Source organism: Macaca thibetana, chromosome 2, assembly GCF_024542745.1.
Source record: "Macaca thibetana thibetana isolate TM-01 chromosome 2, ASM2454274v1, whole genome shotgun sequence".
NCBI lineage: Eukaryota > Metazoa > Chordata > Mammalia > Primates > Cercopithecidae > Macaca > Macaca thibetana.
This window is the reverse complement of record NC_065579.1, coordinates 155,122,730-155,143,055: the sequence shown is the minus strand read 5'-3', so window position 1 is coordinate 155,143,055 and position 20,326 is coordinate 155,122,730. Positions and strand designations below refer to the sequence as shown.

Here is a 20,326-nt window from a genome sequence, read left to right as displayed (position 1 = left end):
AGATACACCTACGTGCACAGAGAAGACATCTCATGGAAGCAAAATTACTCCCAAATAAAAAAATTTGCTAAAGAAGGACACAACAGCCATTCTAAGAAGTAGAGATGAGGCCAGGCGTGATGGCTCATGCCTGTAATCCCAGCACTTTGGGAGGCCGAGGCAGGTGGATCACCTGAGATCAGGAGTTCAAGACCAGCCTGGCCAACATAGTAAAACCCTATCTCTATGAAAAATACAAAAATTAGCTGGGCGTGGTGGCAGGCACCTGTAATCCCAGCTACTCGGGAGGCTGAGGCAGGAGAATCACTTGAACCTGGGAGGCAGAGGTTGCAGTGAGCCGAGATCACACCATTGCACTCCAGCCTGGGTGACAAGAGCGAAACTGTCTCAAAAAAAAAAAAAAATAAGAGGGGGAAGTAGAGATGAGTTTTGACCTGTACAAGGTTGGTCATCTACCCCAAGTGCCCACTGGATGGGAAGAGGTAAGCTCTGTTTTCACCAAGAAAATCAGATTATACATTTATATTATAGATAAGTTGCAAGTAGAAATAATATTGGTCATTGTGGAATGCTTCTTATATGCCAGGGTCTGTGCCAAATATTTGTAAATATTATTTCAGTCCTAAGCTACAAGATTAATATCACTATTATCCTCCTTTCACACACGTGGAAACTAAGAAACAGAACTCTTGTATATTTTGCCCAAGGGTACAAAAGCAGTTTGGTATCCAAATCTGCACTCTCAACCATAGACTGTATGCTGGCAGGTTACCAAACAGTGAGGTGTGGTGGGGAAAGAATCCACCATCATTGTTCACAATAGGGATTTTGAGAGAGAGAGAGGGAGAGAAAGAAAGAGAGAGAGAGAGAGAGAGACTTTAAGTATCATTGGAACTGTTTCTATTTATCTATCTATTTGCATGAGCATGGGAAACAAAATGTCACGAAGAAGGCTATTTTATAAAACAGATCAAATCATAGCTCTTCTGGCTGAAGACAGGCAGAGGCTCTGGAACCCCGCCCACTCCCACAGCACCCCCCACCACACCCTACTCCCATGCTGTGCTCACTCCTAGGAAGTGGTTCCACCTCTATGGTCTCTGGCGGTTCCACCTCTATGGTCTCTGGCCTCAATATTTCCAATTCCAAGTCCATTCCCTGAGGGGCAAACCATGGATGTGTGCTGGAAGGGAACACTCCAGCCTTTGAGAATGCACAACCTTTGAGAGGCAGCAGATTAGTATGGTGAACTTTATTGAGCACTTAAAATTACAGTTACTTGAAGGTCACAAGGGAAAGGAATGCTTAGAGCACATCATAATAGGGAATTCAGGTAGAATGTTGAGTCTGAATGCCTTGTGTCTAACCGCATAAAGATCCAATCCAGCTTCAAATTGTGTGTAGGCATGAGTATATGTAATAAGCATTAATGAATTGGCATTGGTCTGATCTACAGCATTAATGGATTGAGTATGTGTTGGAAGTGTGAGCACAGTAGTAGCCCAAGCGTTAATTCATGGAGGTCCCACATCACTGTGGTAGCCTCGAGAAGCCAATGAAGATCTCAGCGCCCTCAGTGGGTTGTTTGGTGGGTGGGGTTGTTCTATCCCAAACGTCCATTCACAGCACTCTCACATGGGGGAACTCAGGTGCATCTGTCCAGGGACCAAAGTGGCAAGTGATCTGCTGCTCTCTCTGTACCATCCAGAAGGCCTGTATCTGCCCCTCTGGGTCACTGAGTTGGCTGGTTCTCTCAAAATCAGCCGCCAGGAGAGAACAGCACAGCCAGACCCTTCTACCAGGGCACTGAACCTCTGAAGAGGCAGGAACTCAGGAAGCCCTGTCAGTCCCTTTTATGTTGTCCATTAAATCAATGACTGGTTTCGATCCACGGCGGGCGGGGGGTGGAGGTGGGGGGGGCAGTTCTCACCTTAAGAAACAAACAAACAAACAAAAAACACTTTAACCTTTAAATCACCTTCGATATTCTGGCAGATTTTCTTCCAGTCTTTTTTCCTTCGAATTTTTAAAATACAAACTGAATTTACAATGTATATTCAATTTGTCGAAGATTTTCTTCTTCTAAAAGAATGGAATTGTAAGCATTTTCCAATGTATTAATTATTTTTTTTAAGCAACAAGTAATCATGAGTGACTTAAGTAAATTTGCCTGTGCCTTGATGTCCTCATGTTTAGAATAAAGCAGTGGCTCTCTAATTTTTGCATGCATCAGAGTCACCCAGAGGGTTTGTTAAAAGGCACAGATTGCTGGGCCCCACCCCAAAATCTCTGAGTTAATAGGTCGGGAGTGGGGCCTGAAGATTTGCATTTCCAACTTCTTAGAAGATGCTGATGCTCCTGGTCAGAAGACCATACTTGGAGAACCAGTGAAATGAAGAGACCGAGTTGTGGGATGTCCAAGCTTACCAATGGTCTCAAAATCTAAGTTTTTGAATATTTTTAAAAATTATTTTAAGAAAACAATTCTTGGCCAGGCGTAGTGCCTCACACCTATAATACCAGCTCTTTGGGAGGCCAAGGTGGGTGGATCACCTGAAATCAAGTGTTGGAGACCAGCCTGGTCAACATGGCGAAACCCAGTTCTCTACTAAAAATACAAAAATTAGCTTGGCCTGGTAGCGGGTGCCTGTAGTCCCAGCTACTTGAGAGCCTGAGGCAGGAGAATTGCTTGAACCCAGGAGGTGGAGGTTGCAGTGAGACAAGATCGCACCACTGCCTCCAGCCTGGGCAACAGAGCAAGTCTCAAAAAAAAAAAAAAAAAAGCAAAACAAAAAAACAATTCTTTAGCAACACCCTATGATTTTTTTTTTAATACGAAAGGAACATCACCTACCACTTACAAGTAATCGTTTCCACTTGTAAGTCATATGAGTTCCATACTTATATCTCTTTGAAGATACCTGGATTTTTAAAAGGATATCTTTAAAAGACAGGCATATTTACATCTAATACTTAATTGTTTTCTTCTTTTCCTTTACATAGTTCCATATGTTTTGAAGAGCTGTGCAGAATTTATAGAGACTCACGGCATCGTGGATGGAATCTATCGGCTTTCAGGCATCACCTCAAACATACAACGGCTAAGGTAAGCTAAAAGAATAGCCCTAAAAGAATTCTCCCATGATTCTTCCTGTGTCCATGCCTCTGTCCGCCGATGTCCAGAGTATTAAAGACCCAAAGGAACTGAGGGAAGTGTGGCAGCACTGAAGATCAGATGCAGTGGTTTTCAGATGCCTGACTGTTCTTAATCTAATCAGGAAACCCTCCAGCCTGATATAATTCTTTCCAACAGAAGCTCCTAAGGCTTTCAATCTGTTTCTTTGTCTTGCACTAGATATATTCTTCTTAGGTGAATTTGATTTAACTCAAATGATTTAAATGACAAGTTAAGGAAAACTTGATTTATTATCATTTGCTGGCCAGCCCAAAGCTCAGTTAGACTAGGTTCCTGTTACTTAGTGTTCAGAACCCTGAGATCCATGTCAGTTTTTCTGCTGGCGCACCCTCAAATCTGACGTTTTGTCTGGTTGAGAAATCAGAAGCCTGTATGATTGTACGTGTCTCTAACTGATGCTAGGATTTTAAGAATTACTGATGAGTGAAAAAATAAATAAAAATAAATAAAAAAATTACTGATGGGTGAACTATTTCCAATTTTATGTATTTATCCTAAATATTTGGAAGAAATTTTTATCACATTAAATAAAGGGGGCAAAACATTTTATACAAAACACAGGTATGTGTGTGTTTTATATTTATATAGAGAGTATATAGAAGGTAGAGTATATATATATATATGATTGTATATGACTTAAACAATAGATCTGTTTATTTTGCATATTGTTCCTTAACACCAAAAGGAACATAATTTAATGTTATTTTAATTATAACATTTTATTATTACCTACATTTATTATATGTTCTTTAGTTATAAATGTAGACTTTTAAAACAAAAAAATTATTGTTACAAGGTTAATATAATAAGTTGTGCAGGTAATTCAGTTTTCATATTCTTTCTCCTGTTTGGTTTCTGCCCTTTCACCCCAGATTTAGATTGTAATTAAATTATACCAAAGAAATAGAGCGTCTTTTTTTTCTTCTAGAGAAGTGGTAGCTGTTAAAAAAAAATTGGTTTATTGCAGCCATAGATTTTAATGAATCTATGTGTTTACACAATTTCACTAATTTACTAGTACTCCATTCAATGGCAAATACTTCTTAATGGTTTGAAATATACTGCATAGTAGGTTGCATCCTGGAAGGACACTTGGGTAGTAATGAATTATTTTTTATTTGAGCACTGACCTTATCCTTGACAAGAGAAATCTTTGGCTAAATAAATGAATAAGCTCTAGATTGCTCTTGTTCTGCTCTCTTAAAAACATTCTCTTTTTAAAAGAGAGCTATGCCAAGAGAACATAGCATGGCATAGTTCTGTTCTAAAACATAGCATGGGCCGGGCGCAGTGGCTCATGCCTATAATCCCAGCACTTTGGGAGGCCAAGGTAGGTGGATCACTTGAGGTCAGGAGTTCGAGACTAGCCTGGCCAACATGGTGAAACCCCATCTCTTCTAAAAATACAAAAATTAGCTGGGCATGGTGGCGGGCGCCTGTAATCCCAGCTACTTGGGAGGCTGAGGCAGGAGTATCGCTTGAACCTGGGAGGTGGAGTTTGCAGAGAGCTGAGATTGTGCCAGCGTTAGCGACAACAATGAAACTCCATCTAAAAAAAAAAATAGCATTTCATAGATCTCTTTTCAAAGCCCCACTCAGTTTCTTTCAAGTTCTGAAAGCATCAGGGATTTCCCTACCCTTCATTAAAGGGGTAGGCCCAGAGAATAGGAGAATGGGCAGTGAGCTGTTTTAAAAATGCTGGTTCTGAGAGTACTGTTGACTTTGTCACATTAGATGACTAAGTGAATACTCTCAAAAAGCTTAACTTCTCTTCTATATTAAAGCTCAAATTTGTCATTTTTAAAACAGATTTTAGTTTATAAGTATTAATATATATATTATTTGAGGCAGTATATTCATGTGACCTTTTTAGGAAATGTTTTCTAAATGTTTTTCAGGCCTGGAATTGGATGATGTTCCAAGACATCTGTCCTGTAGGAGTCACCATCAGGCAGTCTAGAAGGTTCTATTGAGCACCAAAAAGATAGTTGATTAGGCTGGGCATGGTGGCTCACGCCTGTAATCCCAGCACTTTGGGAGGCCGAGGCGGTCGGATCATGAGGTCAGGAGATCGAGACCATCCTGGCTAACATGGTGAAACCCCGTCTCTACTAAAAATACAAAAGATTAACCAGGTGTGGTGGCGGGCGCCTGTAGTCCCAGCTACTCAGAGGCTGAGGCAGGAGAATCACTTGAACCCGGGAGACGGAGGCTGCAGTGAGCCAAGACTGCGCCACTACACTCCAGCCTGGGTGACAGAGCGAGACTCCATCTCACAAAAAAAAAAAAAAAAAAAAAAAAAAGGTGGATTAAAGTTCTCAAAGTTTGGGTTTGAGTCTCCAGATAAAACAAGGTCGTTGATATGGATATATGGAGATGAGCGACAACAACCTGACCTACTCTAGTTTCGGTCTCTCCTGTAAGAAAGGGAAATTCATTTTGAACAATATTTTGGAAAAACTGAAATCTCAATAGGACTTTTTGGCAAATTGTGTTGCTATTTCCCCAATGTTCATAACCAAGACTGCAGACATGATGCCATGGGAAATCCATTTGTGAATGAGCATTGTGTCTTTCTCATCACAGCAGATTTTCCAAGGAAGATCCAAACCTGAAATGGAAGTCTTCCTGTGACTTCCTCGGGCCTGCAGTAGAAGATCTTTTTGAATTAAGGTCAAAAATATAGTCAGATCAGCAGTTTAGGGTCTTTTTACCCCTAAGCAGCCAAGCAGCTGCTGACATGGAACATACACTCCCTGGGATTGTTATGTCTCCGTCTGTGTTGTTTCAGGCAAGAGTTTGGCTCAGATCAATGTCCAGATCTGACAAGGGAAGTGTACCTCCAGGACATCCACTGTGTGGGCTCGCTCTGCAAGCTCTACTTTAGGGAGCTGCCCAACCCCCTCCTGACTTATGAGCTCTATGAGAAATTCACGGTGAGTGTTTGGATTTCCATTATGGTTACTGGGTGGGATGCATGGATGGGCCAAGAAGAGTTTCAGCACTAAAATAACAATAATAACACTCACCAGATGGTTGACATTATCTTAGCATGGTGAGGGAGGTAGGATAATATGGTAAGGAAAATAGGGTAGTGGAACTGTTTGCTAAATTTTTCTTTCTTGAATTTTCAGAATCATGTTGTTTGTTTTAAGAGCTGGGTTGAATTATCTCCATGTTTATTCAACTGAATGTGCCTTATTGTATAGGGAGGAAACTGAGAACCCCAGAAGTAAAGTGGCTGGCCCAAGGTCACACAGCAGAGGCAGGACAGGAACCTGAGACTTCTCATGCTACACCCTTTGCTAGCTTTTTTATCAGACGATTCCCTCTGTGTTTCTTTTGTGGGCTGGGGAAAGAGGTGGGTGGGTAGAGAAGGGAGAGGGAACAAACAAATGTCAAGAGGGGTCAGAAAGCTGGGAAGCAAAAAGAATATGAGAAAAACAGCCAAGAGGGAGAGCAGGATAGGACGGTGAGTTGGGCTGTTGGAGAGGATGGATGGGCATTAGCAAAACACCTAAGTAGCAGCTGTATGGTCACCAAATAGGGCACAGTAGAAAGAAGAATAAATGCTTACAGGGTGGCTGTAGAGATAGCGTGAAAAACATGACTTGAACATTTGGCAGCATGAGAGAAGGTGTAGAGTAGGCAGAGGGCTGGGTTTAACCAAGGTTGGGGTTCATCTGGCAAAGAGGGATGAGGGAGATGAGAGCGTGTGCTGGGGACATTGAAATAATTGACCATGGAATTTAGTGTAGATGCAAAAGGAAATGAGGGCACAAGGTAGATGAGTAACAGTGTAAAAGTAGATCATCCCAGTGAAGTCAGTGGAGTGTTGAAGTATGGTAGTTAGAGAGAGATGTTTGAGAGTGAGATTATGACGAGGTTACGGTTTTGGGTAAGGACTAGATCTAGTCACCAACAGTGGGAGGGATCGTTTCTCATGGCTCCTGTAATAAATTTATTTTGAGTATATGAAAGGTTCTTCAATTTGAAATGATATAGGAATAAATGAATGGTATTTCTTAAAAATGGGCTTGGGCTGTAAAAATATGTTTAGGAGTTTTCAGTGGTACAGGGAAATATTCAAATGACAATTGAAGAAAAACTAAATGCACAACTGTATATTAAGAAAGGATTAAAAGGAAAGATGTTCAAAAGACTAAAAGACTAACAGCTATTCATTTCAGTGATGGGATTTCAGACAGTTTCTCCTGTTTCTTTAACTTTCATAATTTTGCCCACTATTAGTTTTTAGCAAACAACAACAACAACAAAAATCTTCTGGTTATATATACTTAAAGAATTTTAAAAAGGGAAAACAAAATCAAGAAATAGGGAGAGAAATGAAGATTTAAAAAAAAAGAAAAAAATAGTCCAAAGCACATAAAAAAATGGGCATAAATGTTGACCTCTAGAGAAGTCAACATGTACCAGCTGGCATAGGTTAGGGGACCCCTTTCCTTTAGATCTAAGGCAGAAGGTAAAGAAGCCTCCAATCTGCGTGGCTAAGTTGGAAATAATGGTATCCCCTACCCATGGGACCACAGAAGAGTCTTTCCTAGGAACCAAGAAGGAAGGTGTTGTGAGCTTCATGTGGCTCTGTCAGATTATAATCACTTTCACCATATGTAAGTATTTGGTCATTTTAAGAGTAATCCTATTTAATAATAGACACTATGAAAAATGAAGGAAAGTAAAAAAGAACCATCGGTCTGTCTTCTTAAAGACCAAAGACAATTACAGTTAACATGTTGTCGATATTTCCTTCCATCTTTATTCTTTCCATAGTGTTTTTGCTGTGGTTTGTGTTTTGTTTTCCAAAATCAAAATAAAATTTTATTGCAAAAGTTAAAGTAATACAGAAACGTATAAAGGAGAAAGCATAAATCTCAAGTCACCTGAAATTCCATACCTCAGGCATATTTGCTATTAACAGATGGAACTATTAACTATATCTGTAGTAATAAATGTTAACAGATCTCACCACACACACACACATACACAAACACACACACACACACACTCTCACTTGTCACTACTACATATTGCTGTTTGGGGATGCTTTTAATTCAACAGTGTGATCATCTTTCTGTGTTAAGAAATACAGGAAGACACTGTGTTTACAGCATTCTCTCATGTGTGCCATGATTTCTGAAACCAAGCTCCCACTGATGGACATTTAGCTTTTTCATTTCTCAAGACGTTCCTTTTATAAACATTATAATACACATCTTTTCACCTATATTTTTACACTATTTTTTATTTGTTTATATCCTTAGAGAAAAATCATTGAATTAGATTTGCTGTGTAAAAGGTTCTTGTTTAAAATTTTGTCACATATTGCCAGTCTGGCCTCCAGAAAGACAAGGAATGCTCTTTTCCCTGCAGACTTTCCAACCCTGGGTATTTCCAATTGGTTAAATTATTTGTCGACCTGAATTAACTAAAAATAATACCTTATTGTTGCTTTAATTTGTGTGTAAGACTTTATTGTTTTCAATAGAGTCGTAATCCTCTTATCAGTACGATATTACCATCTTTGAATATGACAGAATGGAATATCATTATGTTAATGAACTGAATCAGTCTAATTTCTTTTAACTAATATCTCATTCTATTATAGTTGGGGGTAGATAGGAATTCTTTGTCTGGAAACTTTAGAAATACAATTTCTCCTTAGCTCTTGTCTACAGGCTCAGAATGAAACCCGTATTTATCTCTCCCCTCTCCTGTTCCCTGATATTGCTAATCATTCTGTTTTCTCACAGCAACTGAAAAATACCAAGGCAGCTTGTCAACCTGCCATCAGAGTTGAAGGAAATCTGACATTGTATTTAAACAGTTTATTTGACACTAAAAAACAGGGATGTTTTGTTATGACAACTAACTCCATATACCTAGGACCTAGTGAAGTTAACTATGTTGGAGAATGTATCATTTAATAGATTTCTTTGATCACAGATAATATAAGCAAACCCTCAGGGGTTTGGAAATAGCTCTGTTACATTGTCATACATTCTCCCTATAGTTTACCCAAACCTACTTGCACAGCTAAAGTAGAATAATACCTGTTTTTAACTTTTATTTTAGGTTCAGGGTACATGTTCAGGTTTGTTATATAGGTAAACTTGTGTCACGGGGGTTTGTTGTACAGATTATTTTGTCACCCAGGTACTAAGCCTACTCCCAGTCAAGTAGTCCCCAGTATCTGTTGTTCCTCTCTTTGTGTCCATGTGTTCTCATCATTTAGCTCCCACTTATAAGTGAGAACATGCAGTATTTGGTTTTCTGTTCCTGCATTAGTTTGCTAAGGATGATGGCCCCTGGCTTCATCCATGTTCCTGCAAAGGACATAATCTGATTCTTTTTTATGGCTGCATAGTATTCCATGGTATATATGTACCATATTTTCTTTATCCAATCTGCCATTGTTGGGCATTTAGGTCGATTCCATGTCTTTGCTATTGCGAATAGCACTGCAGTGAACATACGTGTGCATGTGTCTTATGGTGGAACAATTTATGTCCCTTTGGATAGATACCCAGTAGTGGGACTGCTGGGTCGAATAATAGTTCTGTTTTTAGCTCTTTGAGGAATCGCCACACTGCTTTCCACAATGGAAATTTTTTTACACTCCCAACAGTGTATAAGTGTGCTCGTTTCTCTGCAACCGCACCAGTATCTGTTATTTCTGACTTTTTTTTTTTTTTTTTTTTTTTTTTTTTTGAGACAGAGTCTCTGTCTCATCGCCCAGGCTAGAGTGCAATGGTGTGATCTCAGCTCACTACCACCTCTGCCTCCTGGGTTCAAGCTATTTTCCTGCCTCAGCCTCTTGAGTAGCTGGGATTACAGGCACTCACCACCACGGCCGGCTAATTTTTGTACTTTTAGTAGAGATGGGGTTTTGCCATGTTGGCCAGGCTGGTCTCGAACTTCTGACCTCAGGTGATCCACCTGCCTTGACCTCCCAAAGTGCTGGGATTACTGGCATGAGCCACCACGCCCAGCCTATTTTTGACTTTTAGTAATAGCCATAGAAGAATATCTTAATGGAATGATGAGAGAATTAGAAAAAATATTAACGGACTAATAATATTAATAATGATAATAGTCATCATTAGTTGAGTGCTTACTATATGATAAACTCATGATAAATATTATTTCATTTAATTCTCAGAATAACCCTGTGAGGTAGGTTTTATTGTCTCCGTTATACAGATCATTAAAATGTGGCTCAGAGTGACTCTTGCCTGGGGTGGTATAGCTAGTAGGTGGAGATAAAGATTTAGTTCTGTCTCGTAACTCGCACACTACTTAAAAGTAGAGTTAACGACACTTAATTAAGGCTCAGGTATTAAATAACTTAATATGAAATAAAATAATGAAGGAACAATGCCATAAACAGTGCTAGGAAAATTTGCTATCTATTGCAAAAGGAGGAAATCAAGTTTCGTCTTTACCATTTAGCAGATTTCAGGGTGGAGAAGGGCTTCCTAACTATAAAAGCAAAGGAAAAAAGTCACACACACACAAAAAAAACTTAAAAACTCTACTACACGTAAACTATTTTTCTTTATAAAAATATATTAACAAAATTAAAAGGCAAATGACTAAATACAGGAACTATTTACATAAAGGTGACAGGGATTAATGTTCTTTAATTATAAGGAACCTATCAATAAAAAGAAGTAAAACACATAATACCTCACTAGACAAGTAAACAAAGGACCTCGATAGATAATTTATAAAAAAAGAAATTGAATTGGGCTGGAGTGCAGTGACGCGATCTCAGCTCACTGCAAGCTCCTTCTCCTGGGTTCACGCCATTCTCCTGCCTCAGCCTCCTGAGTAGCTGGGATTACGTGCGCCCACCACCATGTCCAGCTAATTTTTGTATTTTTAGTAGAGACGGGGTTTCACCATGTTGACCAGGCTGGTCTCAAACTCCTGACCTCAGGTGATCCACCTGCCTCGGCCTCCCAAAGTGCTGGGATTACAGGCGTGAGCCACCACGCCCGGCTGAGACTGGTTTTTTTATAGTTTTCTGTTGGAAGTGTAAATTGGTTGGACATCCCCGAAAGTCATATGAAATTACTATCAAGAATACTAAAATGCTCATATTCTTTAATCCAGTAACTCTATTTCTAGGACTCCATTCTAGTGTGACGATCAGATCGGCACACAAATAATTGATGTACAAGTATGTCCATTGCAATATTACATATAATAGCAACATTTTGGAGAGTACCTGTCTAACAATGGGAGATGATTTAAATAAATGATAAATCTATTATTGTTCAAACTGTGTAGCCATGAAAAGTCACAGTTTTGAAGAATGTTTACTGACCATATGATATGGTTTGGAGGCTTGTCCCCTCTAAATCTCCTGGTGAAGTGTAATCCCTAATGTTGGAGGCAGTATCCTAGTGGGAGGTGATTGGATCATGGGGGTTGATCCCTCATGAATGTCATGAATAGCTTAGCCTCATCCCCTTGGTGATGAATGAGTTCTCACTTAGTTAGTTCGTGTGAGATCTGGCTAGAGTTTGGGACCTCCCACTTTGCTGTCTCATGCTCACTCTCTCACCACGTGGCATCACCTGTTCTCCCTTGGCCTTCCACCGTGACTGTTGGCTTCCTGAGGCCCTCACCAGAAGCAGATACTGGAACCATGTTTATACAGCCTGCAGAATCATGAACCAGTTCAACCTCTTTTCTATGTAAATTACCCAGTCTCAGGTATTCAATATGGTTTGGCTCTGTCCCCACCAAAACCTCATCTCGAATTGTAATCTCCACATGTCGAGGGAGGGACCTGGTGGGACTGGATCATGGGGGTGGTTTTCCTCCTGCTGTTCTCATGATAGTGAATGAGTTCTCACAAGATCTGATGGTTCAGAAGTGTGTGGCAGTTCCTCCTCAGCCCTCTCTCTCTCACTCCTGCTCTGCCGCGGTAAGGCCTGCTTGCTTCCCCTTCACCTTCTGCCATGATTATGTTTCACAAGGCCTCCTAGCCATGCTTTCTGTGAAGCCTGTGGAACTGTGAGTCCATTAAACCTCTTTTCTTCAGAAATTACCCTGACTCAGGTAGTTCTTATGGCAATGTGAAAAAGGGCTAATACAGTATTCCTTCATAATGACACAAAAACAGACAAACACACCATAATATCACGTTAAACAGGGAAGAAAGCAATATCTGTAACTAAATAGGAAATGAAGCCAGTGTTTATGTTCGCTGCTTGGAGGCCTGATTAAACTGCTGCTTTTGTTTTTTGTTTTGTTTTGTTTTTTGCTTCACCTGTAAGTAGGTTAGTAGTAGTTATTTCTGGGTGATGTGATAAAAGGGGATTTTTTATTTTCTGCAGATTTCCTACTTTAATTTTAAGTACATGTATTAGTTTCCTGTTGCTGCTGTAACTAATTGCCATAAACTAGATGACTTAAACAACGGAAACCTATTCCCTCACAGTTCTGGAGGCCAGAAGTCTGAAATTGGCCTCACTGGGCTGAAGTTAAGGTCTCAGCAGGGTGTGCTCTCTCCAGAGGCTCTAGAGGAAAAGCTGTTCCTTGCCCTTCCCAGCTTCTGATCGCTGCTGACATTCCTTGGATTGTTGGTGCATCACTCCGTCTCTGCCTCCAGGGCCACATTGCCTTTTCTTCTTCTGTCTGTGTCAAATCTCCCTTTGCCCTGCTCCTACATAGATACCTGTGACTGCATTTAGGATGCGACCAGATAATCAAGGATAATGTCCCCACTCAACATCCTTAATTTAACCACATCTGCAAAGAGTCTTTTCCAAATAAGGTAACACTTACAGGTTCCAGTGACTAGGATTTGATATCTTCGGGAGCAGTTATTCAACCTACTACATTTCATTTTTATCAGAAAATAACACCATTTATTTTAGGAAAAAATCAGTTTTGTTCAGATTGATCCAGCTAAAACTATTACACCCAAAATAGGAAAACTTTGCTGACATGAGATTTTTGGAGAAGGCCATTAAGAGAGGTGTTAAATTATGTATTTGCCTTTTTTCTTTTTTTAATTAAACTTTTCACCTGTCAGAATGTATATTTAATTTATATCAAAATAGTATCTTTTTAAATTTTTTGAAATTTATTTATTTTTAGAGATGCACTCTTGCCCTATTTGCGAAATGTGGAGTGCAGCGGTGTAATTATAACTCACTGCAACCTCAAACTCCAGGGCTCCAGCAACCCTCCTGCTTCAGCCTCTGGAGTAACTAGGGCTACAGGTGTGTGCCATCAAGCCCTGCCTGAAATAATGTGTTTACCCATCAGTCTCCCTCGGTTAAATTGTAAGCTTCCCGAGGACAGGAATTGTGTTTATTTTATTTATTGCTGTGTTTCTCTGCTCCCTAGCTACTGGAAAATGTTGTAACTGTTACTTAGGAAATATTTACTGACAGATTTGTTGACTAGCAACTCTCATTTGAAATGTCCCTTAGGGCCAGGTTTGGTGGTTTATGACTGTAATCCCAGCACTTTGGGAGTCTGAGGCAGGCAGATCACTTGAGGTCAGGAGTTTGAGATCAGCCTGGCCAACGTGGTGAAACCGCATCTCTACTAAAAATACAAAAATTATTCGGGCATGGTAGTATGTGCCTGTAATCCCAGCTACTTGTGATGCTAAGGCAGGAGAATCGCTTGAACCTGGAAGGTGGAGGTTGCAGTGAGCCAGGATTGTGCCACTACACTCCAGCCTGGGTGACAGAGTGAGACTCCATCTCAAAAAAAAAAAAAAAAGGCAATGTCACTTAGGGCAGACAACTAACACCTTGCAACAGGTAAAGTCAGGCTGGTTGTGAGCTCAAGATGGCTGCAAAGGGGAACAGTAGCCAATTGTCTTGGTTTGCCAGGGACTCTCCCTGTTTCAACACCGAAAATCTCATGTTCCAGGAAAACTGTCTTGGGCAAACCAGGACATTGGTCATCCTGCCGGGAGCCCAGAGTCAAAAGGAGCTGCCTCTGCAATGCTGGTGTTCATCACGATGGGGAATGAGCCCAGGATGCTGGTCTGGAAGTGTGGCCCAAATGTGGCTATTTAGCATTTTCAAGCACAAAGCAAAATACTGACTCATTCACTTAATCCTTCCATTCAACAGTGTTTATCGGGCATCTACTACATATATTTGGCAGGCACAGTTCTAGTTGTGGAGATTTAATGGTGAATAGAGCAGAGAAAATCCTTGTGCTTGTGAAACTTACATTTTAATGGAAGGGACAGATGATACACAATGTAAGACATAGACCCATAATGTGAACAGTTGATAAGTACTGTGAAGAAAAATAATGCAGGGCACAGGGGAGAGAATGATGGGGACTCTTCTTTTAGACAGGATAATCAGAGGTCTCTTTAGGAGGTGGCATTTGAACAGAGGCAAGGATGAAGTGAAGGAACAAATTGTGCAAGTATCTGGGAAAACAGGGTGCCAAGAAGAAGCAGCAGGTACAAAGGCTTTGGGGACAGCCGGGATACACTGGGCTTGCTTAGGGGACATGTGGAGGCCAGTGTGGCCTGTATGGAGCAAGGCAGGTGGAAATGATGAGAGACGGAGCAGGGGAATTTGCAGAGGGACCAGCTCAGTTAGGAGTACTTGCTTCCAAAGGTGTAACAAAGACGTAGCTATAAAGACTGCCCTGAAGGACACACAGTGGTTCCTCTGGAGTCTGTAGTTGGAAGGAAGGTTAACTTTCCTTGTACATTCCTTTGGATGCTTTCCTTTTTTTTTTTTTTTTTTAAATTATGTGCATGAATTACATTTTAAATTATGTGCGTAAATTACTTTTTAAAGGTCTAGTAAATAGCTTAAAATACCTTAAAATAATAAAAATGGTTTGATAATTTTAAAGTAATGAATAAAAAGTTAAAGTTGCAGCTGGGGTGCTGTTGGGAGAGCCTCAGACTGTGTTGGGCCACCCTGGTGACAGGGCTGCCTGGGCAGCAGGACTTGAGCTCAGGGACCGTGGTCGCTTTGAGTAAACAGAAACCCAGAGTGAGAATCCTACTACAGAGGACAAGAGCGCAGCCTCTGCTAGCGTCCTCCAAGGGCAGGAAGCTGGCCTTATTGATACTGATTTGAAAAGAACAAATAGTCACAGATTCATCTTAGATCTTTTAAGATTTAACCATTAGCCATCTTGGCCTGACTAATGCTGAGTGAAATTCTCTTATAGGCAAAAAATTGGGGTAGGTAAAATTTCCACTCCCATCCCCCAGTTGGCCAGCTATGGGTTCTGTGGTCCTAATGGGAGAACATAGAGAAGCTCAAAATAAGGTAGCAGTGGCCAGGCCCCTCCAGAAGGAAAACCTGGATTTAGAAAGCTTCCGGAGAGGTTTGGGGTAGGATGGGGAGAGGTTGCAAATAATGAAATAAACGCCAGTCCCAAATGGGACCTGCAGGCATCCGGGGATGAGCCTGCCCCGCCTCTTGGAGAACAAAGATGACTAACAGCTTCCTAAAATATTAAAGGAACTTTCCATGAGGGTTGTTAAATTGACCTACACCTTTATTCCCCAGACACATTTTTAAAAGGAGGGTGGGGTTAGTGGTACAACATATGTGAAGCATGAGTCGGGCTTTGCAGAGAGATGAAGAGAAGCTCCCCCTCCCGTGGCCCTGTGCGCACAGCAGAATGTGGGAGAGTCCACAGAGCATTCCGGCAGCCCTTCCCTCCCCCAGAGCTTCTCTCCCTCGGCTCCCCGTTGCAAGGTTCTCACTGCCTTGCGGAGCCAGGGTCCTCTCCACAATCATGTTTTCCAAATGACAGCCCCAGGGAAGAAAAGGGAGGTGTCAGGGTGCTTACCGGAGGCCCCATTCTTGCCCCTACCCTACACCCTGCGTATCTCACAAAGCGAGGATTGCGGCAGCGATGTTGCTTAGGCTGGACCTGGTCTCAGGCTGGCAAACCCACCAGAAGACTGGAACGCCTATGACTGTAATCCTCCCAGTCCCACGTTTTTCCCCACCTCTGCTTCAAATGTGAGACCTCAAGATTTCCACATAGAGAAGTCGGATTGCCTTTAAAAATGGTGGGCTTCTGTATGTTTGGTTTACTTCAATTAAATAAAAAAGGTAAAAAAGAAAAACCTTGGTGGGCAAAGCCCTGACCTGCTGTCTCACACATACTGTGTGCCAGGCACTGTTTTGGACACAGGGATTCATGACGTTCCTGCACTCACAGAACTTATGTTCTAGCAAGGGAGACAGACAGTAAACAATAACTCCAATAACTAAGTGTATTCTTGTAGTGTAATAGCAGTGAGTCCTGTGGGGAAAAAGTGGGAGGGATTGGGAGGCCCAGGCTGGAACAGAACCTCAGTGGTCTCCTCTAGGCTAAAACAGATCACACTCAGCTGGTGGGTCGTAGGAACTGAAGATGCTGGTAAAATTAATTCCCTTCCACTTTTCTGTGCCTAAAACTTCTCATTACTGCGAGTGTGAAATTCAGTATTTACATGCAACAAGCACACGGCAGCTAAAGGTTGAACAGAGGTGAGCAACATAAGAAAACCATCACCTCGTTAGGATCTTATTTTGGGTTGTATGGCAAGGGGCAATATTTATCAAATCAATTAAGATATTCCATGATTGTACCTTTTGTTATGTATCAATCTAAAGCAAGTTTCCAGCACTGGGAGGAAATATAAGACTACGTGATGTGTGCCTGTGAATTCATGATCTTAAAGCCCCTTTTAAGGTACATCTTGATCTAGGTGGGTTACCCAGGTATATACATATGAAGTAAACTCATGAAGCTATCGTTTAAGATCCACACATTTTTAATATACATAAATTATATGTCAGTGAAAAATAAAAGATAGCTGTGGTTACCATGGACCTTAGGCTCAGGCGCTGCTCAGATGCTGGCAGTTCGTGAGTACTCACACTGCAGTGGGAGGGGCCATGAGCACCGCAGGACAGATTCTCAGAACAGGGGTGCAGGGCTGGGACCAGGGGAATCTGCCCAGGGATGCCTGCATCGTGCAGCAACCCCCAGCAGGCAAGAGATGGACATGGGCCAGCCTGTAATCACTTTGCCTTTATTGCTATTCATGCCTCTCCTTGAAGGCACTTGGGCTGATGGGGGAACAAAATACCCAGACAGCAAATAACTGGAGAGCAAGTCTGGGCAAGGCCACCAGGTTTCAGGGACTATCCCTGCCAAGAAAGGCACGTCTTCCCTGCTTCCTGGCTTCTAGGACAGGCAGCAGCTGAGTCCTTGAGGTCATGGAGTAGTCGCGGGATAGGTAGGCAGTAGCTGTTTGCACCCACAAAGACAGCTGGCTGAGTGGACTTGGCACCACCCTGTCATCTCCATCTCATTCTGTATATGTCTCTTTTATTTATTTATTTACTTGCTTGTTATTCATTCATTCATTCATTCATTCATTCATTCATTCATATTTTAGGGATGAGTTGCACTATGTCGCTAGGCTAGATCCAAACTCTCGTGCTCAAGCAATCCTCCCACCTCAGCCTCCTGAGTAGCTGGGATAACAGGCATGTGCCACCATGCTGGGCCTGTCTCTCTCTCTTTATCTCTCTGTGTGTAAGTCTCTGTGTCTCTCTACCCCTGAGACACACCCGAGATTCTACACATTCTTACCAGATGCCTAGCAACCATCTCAGGATACCCAGAGTCCCAGGCAGCCCACCGCCCCCTGTGCACACACGGTGAAGCCCCTGCACACACATCCAGAACCGACAGAAACTGTCGTGGGTTGGTGGTTTTCATAGTAAAGCGTGCCTCTTGGAAGGGTGATCTCTAGGCATGGTTGTGAGGCTGGATATGAGGGCTCAAGTGATTCCAGCACATGCAGATGGCCGTCTCCACTCTCAGGCACTCACCAGGCTGCCTTGTGTTCTTCTCCACAGGAGGCAGTGTCGCATTGCCCTGAAGAAGGCCAACTGGCCCGAATCCAAAATGTTATCCAGGAGCTTCCTCCATCCCACTATAGGTAAGAATGGTTGGGGAAAGAAACGTGTGGCCTCTCAATGCAGTGTAATACCAAAGAGACAGGCTGGCATCATGGAAAGGAACCAATGTAGTGGACAGTAGCCAGTTTAGGCTTTCCCGAGGGCATTTTGAAGTGGGTGAACAGGTCACTATTATCAAAGTGAGTTGGTGTCTGACCAGGAACATTGGCAGCAAGGAGCAGGCCATCTCCAAATCACCTGCAGGACACCCCTCAGAACCCCTCAGGAAGTCATTCCGATGATGCATACTAGCCTCTTGGTGGCATTCTTGGTTCATACCCAGATTTGTAGCATAACCAAATCTATGGCAACCAAGATAGCTTTTCAGCATGGGTTGACTGTGGGCTCTTGAGCATTGGCTGATTGTTCTATTTGCTCATTAGTACCATCCCTATCATCATCCCCCACCCTTTCATTTCATTCTCACAGTTTAGCCCCTAATTTTGCCACCTTTCCCAGTGTTCCCTATGCCTGCCCATCTTTTACAAGGGGGCAGATTTTGATGTGGTATAAGAAAGAACTTCCTAATAAATGTTGTTTATCCGTGAAATTAGCTCCCTGACAAGTACCAAGATCCCTGTAGCTGGGAGAATTTTTATTAAAACAAGCCTAGAGGAGAGCCTATTTCAAAACTGCTTGAAGCCATCCTACCCTGGTTGAAAAGAGGAACAAATGGCCACTAAGAGCCTCCGGGCTCTGAGGTGCTGTGATTCCCTGGTTCTGTCTCCGACTGGTACTCCAGGGGCCTCTGACAAGATGGACCCCCTTCCCCACCCTGGGTCAGTGTGCCTAGGGCCAAGAAAATTACTTCTGGTCAATCTTGACATCTTCCCAATATTCCTTCCAAATTCAGTAAGATAGAAATACTTAGAGTCTCTTAAATCCAAATTTAGAAATTATCTCCATATGTCAGGCTTCACACGGACACTGAAGTTTCTTACTTTGTCAAAAAACAAACCATTCTAGGACCTTGGAATACCTGATTCGACACCTGGCCCATATCGCCTCCTTCAGCAGCAAGACCAACATGCACGCCCGGAACCTGGCCCTGGTGTGGGCGCCAAACCTCCTCAGGTAACCACTGTACCCTCCCCTTGTCACCACCCCGGGGGGCTCAGAGCAGCCCCCGATTGAAATGGAGATTGAATTCTTCACATTGAAGCCCCTTTAAAACAAATCTGTGGCTTAAGTGGTCATTTATAACACATATAGAATTAAAGGTGATTTAGGCGATAATAGCCTAAGCTCTCTGTCTGCTAACTTGGAAACTCTGAGTTCTAAAGACATTTTTGGCTACAGCTACAATATGGCTGAACTTATGGGTCTGTATGTTATAATTTCTTGAAAAGGCCTTTATTGTTTTGGGGCTCACTGGCTTGTTTTGGTGGAGTCACAGCTGGCTACAACTTGAATCAGCTGCTTCATATGATTTAATAGATGAAGACCTGCTCCACGGAACAGGTAGGTGGGAGTGGAAAGGCATACCATGCAGGAAACGAAAGTCCATTTCTGTATGTGTACGGGATAGTGTATATAGTATTGCAAGGTAGAGTACCTGGTAACTGTTTCAAATTTGTTCAGTTTGTTGGGTTTCACAGCCTTTGGGGAGTTCCTTTAATTGGCCCTAAATAATTAAAATATTCTATATACTGTATCAATTTAGGAGATGAGGCTTGTGCAAAAGGCCTACTGGCTCCCCTTGCTGCTTTAGGTTGTAAGGCAAACTCACTCACTGAATATGTTTCTTCCACACCGTAGGTCTAAAGAAATTGAAGCCACTGGTTGCAATGGAGATGCAGCTTTCCTTGCAGTCCGGGTCCAGCAGGTGGTGATTGAGTTCATACTGAATCATGTAGATCAAATCTTTAACAACGGTGCACCTGGGTCTCTGGAGAATGATGGTAAGGACTCCTGCTAGCATATACCCCACCAGCCTATCCTTCTTTCTTGCAACTAGTGGTGGGATTCAACAGAAAGTGAGGGTGGGCTTAGTTCTAGCTCTGAGTGTTGGCTGTGTGTATGCTGACTACTGCGTGTCAGTGTCTGAGGATCGTGCATATATACATCTGTATGTGTGAAAGGAAGCTATGGCGTGCTTGCATGTGGCTTTAGCATGTTTCTAATC

General features: G+C 42.0%; 1 protein-coding gene across 2 annotated transcripts in view; it reads left to right on the top strand.

Moving 5' to 3' along the window:
• Positions 1–20,326, top strand: part of ARHGAP31 (Rho GTPase activating protein 31) — a 122,369-nt gene that overhangs the window by 68,263 nt on the left and 33,780 nt on the right. For both annotated transcript variants that reach the window (XM_050778762.1, XM_050778761.1), the window contains exons 2-6: positions 3,004–3,106; positions 5,988–6,132; positions 18,100–18,182; positions 19,168–19,275; positions 19,960–20,102. In XM_050778762.1, coding sequence (XP_050634719.1) covers positions 3,004–3,106; positions 5,988–6,132; positions 18,100–18,182; positions 19,168–19,275; positions 19,960–20,102 — 582 coding nt within the window. The remainder of the gene's footprint in view (positions 1–3,003; positions 3,107–5,987; positions 6,133–18,099; positions 18,183–19,167; positions 19,276–19,959; positions 20,103–20,326) is intronic.